This window comes from Cotesia typhae, unplaced genomic scaffold, assembly GCF_013202065.1.
Source record: "Cotesia typhae breed Kobodo isofemale line unplaced genomic scaffold, CoteBio_Ctyphae scaffold_152, whole genome shotgun sequence".
NCBI classification, from domain to species: Eukaryota; Metazoa; Arthropoda; class Insecta; order Hymenoptera; family Braconidae; genus Cotesia; species Cotesia typhae.
The window spans coordinates 11,554,435-11,557,367 of NW_027423776.1; the positions used below are offsets into that span (position 1 = coordinate 11,554,435).

The 2,933-nt window shown below is 39.3% G+C and overlaps 1 protein-coding gene across 1 annotated transcript; it reads left to right on the forward strand.

Annotated features, from left to right (window-relative positions):
- Positions 1-304: 304 nt before the first annotated feature.
- On the forward strand, positions 305-2,446 carry LOC141536393 (uncharacterized). The gene is made up of 3 exons (XM_074256873.1): positions 305-481; positions 1,916-2,168; positions 2,286-2,446. Exons 1-3 carry the CDS (start codon positions 305-307, stop codon positions 2,444-2,446), a joined length of 591 nt encoding a protein of 196 aa, XP_074112974.1.
- The last annotated feature ends 487 nt before the right edge of the window (positions 2,447-2,933 follow it).

Sequence of the window (2,933 nt, forward strand, 5' to 3'; positions counted from 1 at the left end):
AAGTCAAAACGAACGGTGAATTATTATCGAGCCTATTGAAAATTAATACTGTGCTTTTAAGCCATTCAATATGTCGTTGTTAACTCAATTGTGTTTATCCACTCGGCAGATAAATAGAACTGATGATAAACCCGGTGGTTCGTACTCATCGGGAGGTATTACATTACTAATGATCAAATTATTTGTATTAATCCACGAATGAATTCACTGGAAAAACACCACCGCGTTACATTCCACACAAAGTTTAACTGGATTTTTAAAATTTCATTAACATACTCAACTTCACCTAGTTAGAACATCAACAATGGATTATTCAATTCATACGAAAGAACCTTTGGCTCATCTAGCGAGACAAAAAATACCCCAGAAGCCAGACTGCAAATTTTTAGCCATGCTCCCGAGTAATATTAATGCCTGTATAAAATGCAATGGCCGCGTAGATATTTACAGAGTGCTCGTTTGCATAATGCGATGGCAAGAAGTGAGATTAAACTAGATCCAAGTGTTGGTTTTACTCAGGACATCCTGAGGAAAAAATTCGTGTGTATAAGTAGCAAACACCAAAAGTCACGTTCGTTTTCGCCAAGGGGAATTTTGCTGCGAAATTTCTTGTCCTTTCAAAGGGATCTGTCCTTTGAAAGAGCATCTGACCGGGTAGCAAGTGGATCACCCGAAGAAAGTGTAGTCCTGTGGATATAAAAAAGCTCCCAAGACCGAACTACCGAGGGTTTCTCGCAGACGACACACGCTCGACGAAGCACGCCTCGTGGATTTCGTGCAAAGGCGTTACTTCTTCTCCTTCTTCTCCTTCTTCTCCTTCTTCTCCTTCTTCTTTTTTACAGTTGTTTTTTTTTTTTTTTTTTGTTAAGGAGCAAGAAGAAAAAGTCAGGAGAGCTTTTACCCGAGGTCCTGAGGAAACGTCAGACCAATAAGCCAGAGTTGAATAACGGGAACGCTTGGATTTTTTGGCTCGACTTCTCCACTGTTCTACGCTAGAAATTTTCGGTCCGCATCCTGCTCCATTACACCGAGCTAAGAAAAATGAATGGAATAAAAGTTTCTCCGAGGAACGAATCAGCAAGAGTCTCGCGGTGAAAAGGAGCTTTATCGAGTCGCTACTTCTCGAGAAACTAATGCGTGCCATCTCAGTGGTTTTGGTGCTCAAGAAAACACTGCAAGTCTATTCTATTATAAGCAACTGTTTGCCATAAAGCTTTTTTTTAATTTATAAATTCGTTTATTTAGAGCTCTTGTTTCTGTAAATTAAATCAAGTAGACGACAAAAATTTTATTATACAGCCAATTAGCACATCAGACTTGATATAATAAATATAATAAATAATTATCATATCAAGCGATATCACGAAATTTTTTTACGGTCTGCTCTAAATGAAATCAACTGTCTAATTCTGTAACAATTATTTTCTTTTTGGTGTCGCAACAGATTGAGTTTGAGATAGAGAGTAAAAACGTCTTGCACTGACAATTAGACCCGTAGAGGCGTAAAAATAAAAAACCGAAAGGTTGGATAATTCCAATCAACCGGAGAATCGGCGTGACGGAAATGTTTGTTAACGGGGCAAAAAAGGAAAAAAAAGGCAGTCATGTAACACGAAAAGCAACGAGAGCTGAGATTGAAGATTTTGTCGGAGTATAAAAGCAATATCGGTTTGACAGTTGGACCATTAGACGCAGAATACGCCAAGAGAAGAGAGAAGTACTCGTGAGAATGGTGTCGATAAAGGTATTTTCGGTAGATTGTGAACAAGTGTTGATACTAGAGTCGAGAGTTGGGAGGTTATTTGTTGGAAATGGCTGAGGCTGAGACAGGGATTGTTCCTGGTCACTTCAGCCGTAAAAGCGAGTTAGATTGTTAACTAACACTGTTGTTCTTCTGTATGTTGTGTTGTAACAGGTTCTGAGAAGCTTCGCACTGGCGGTAGTTGTCCTTCTGTCTGCCGTAGAAAGGTCCACTTCGGCGCCTCACAAAGTGCATTCCTTCCAGCACTTTTACGGGCCAGTCGAGGGTGAGGGTGTTGAAGTTGTCTGGAAAGACAAGCACGGACACGAGCACGTCGACTACAAAGCCCACCCCAAGTACAAATTTTCATACGGCGTCGAGGACCACCACACCAAAGACTTTCACGGACAAAAAGAACACCGCGATGGTCAGTAACTCTCTAGAGAGCTACCTTTAAAACTTTTAGTTTATTAATTTTTAATTGGCTAATTATTAAGTTAATAATTAATGACTACGATTATTAACCTGAAATTAATGGAGACAGGGAAGGACGTAGCAGGTGAGTACACCGTGCACGAACCCGGCGGCAACGTCAGGACCGTAAAGTACCACGCAGACCATCATGGCGGTTTTCATGCCATAGTACACAATTCCGGCGGAAACGACCACTCCGGCGGTACCTACGCCGGGCACGGGCACAGTTGATAAATCACTCTCTGTACCGAGCTAGCCAGGGCCAGTAGCCACCGGTGGTCTGCGATACGGATCATTATTAATAGTTTGCTATCCAGACGTCGACTTGTCGTCGTTTTCATCCTTCTCCTATTATACGCCCGCCATGTCTCTTTGAGAGATCCCAAACTGTTTGTTTTTTCTTATCTCTACACCATTACATGTATCTTTTTGGTTGATAAATAAAATTTACGCTGTTGAATATCAATTGTTGGATTTTTTTTTTTTTTTTATTTTATTCACTGTGGAAAAATTATTTTATATGATTTTTTAGTTTTTAACAGAATTAAGTTTAGGGAGTTAATAGAAAAATTGATTAAATATCAAATTATAAAAATTAATTGACAGATATAAAATTATAACACTGTAAAAATGAAGCAGAAAAAGGAAGCAATAATGAGAATATAATGTAAAAGTAGATGGTGAATAGCCCAGTTGATAGATCCAAAGCTTTTCATTT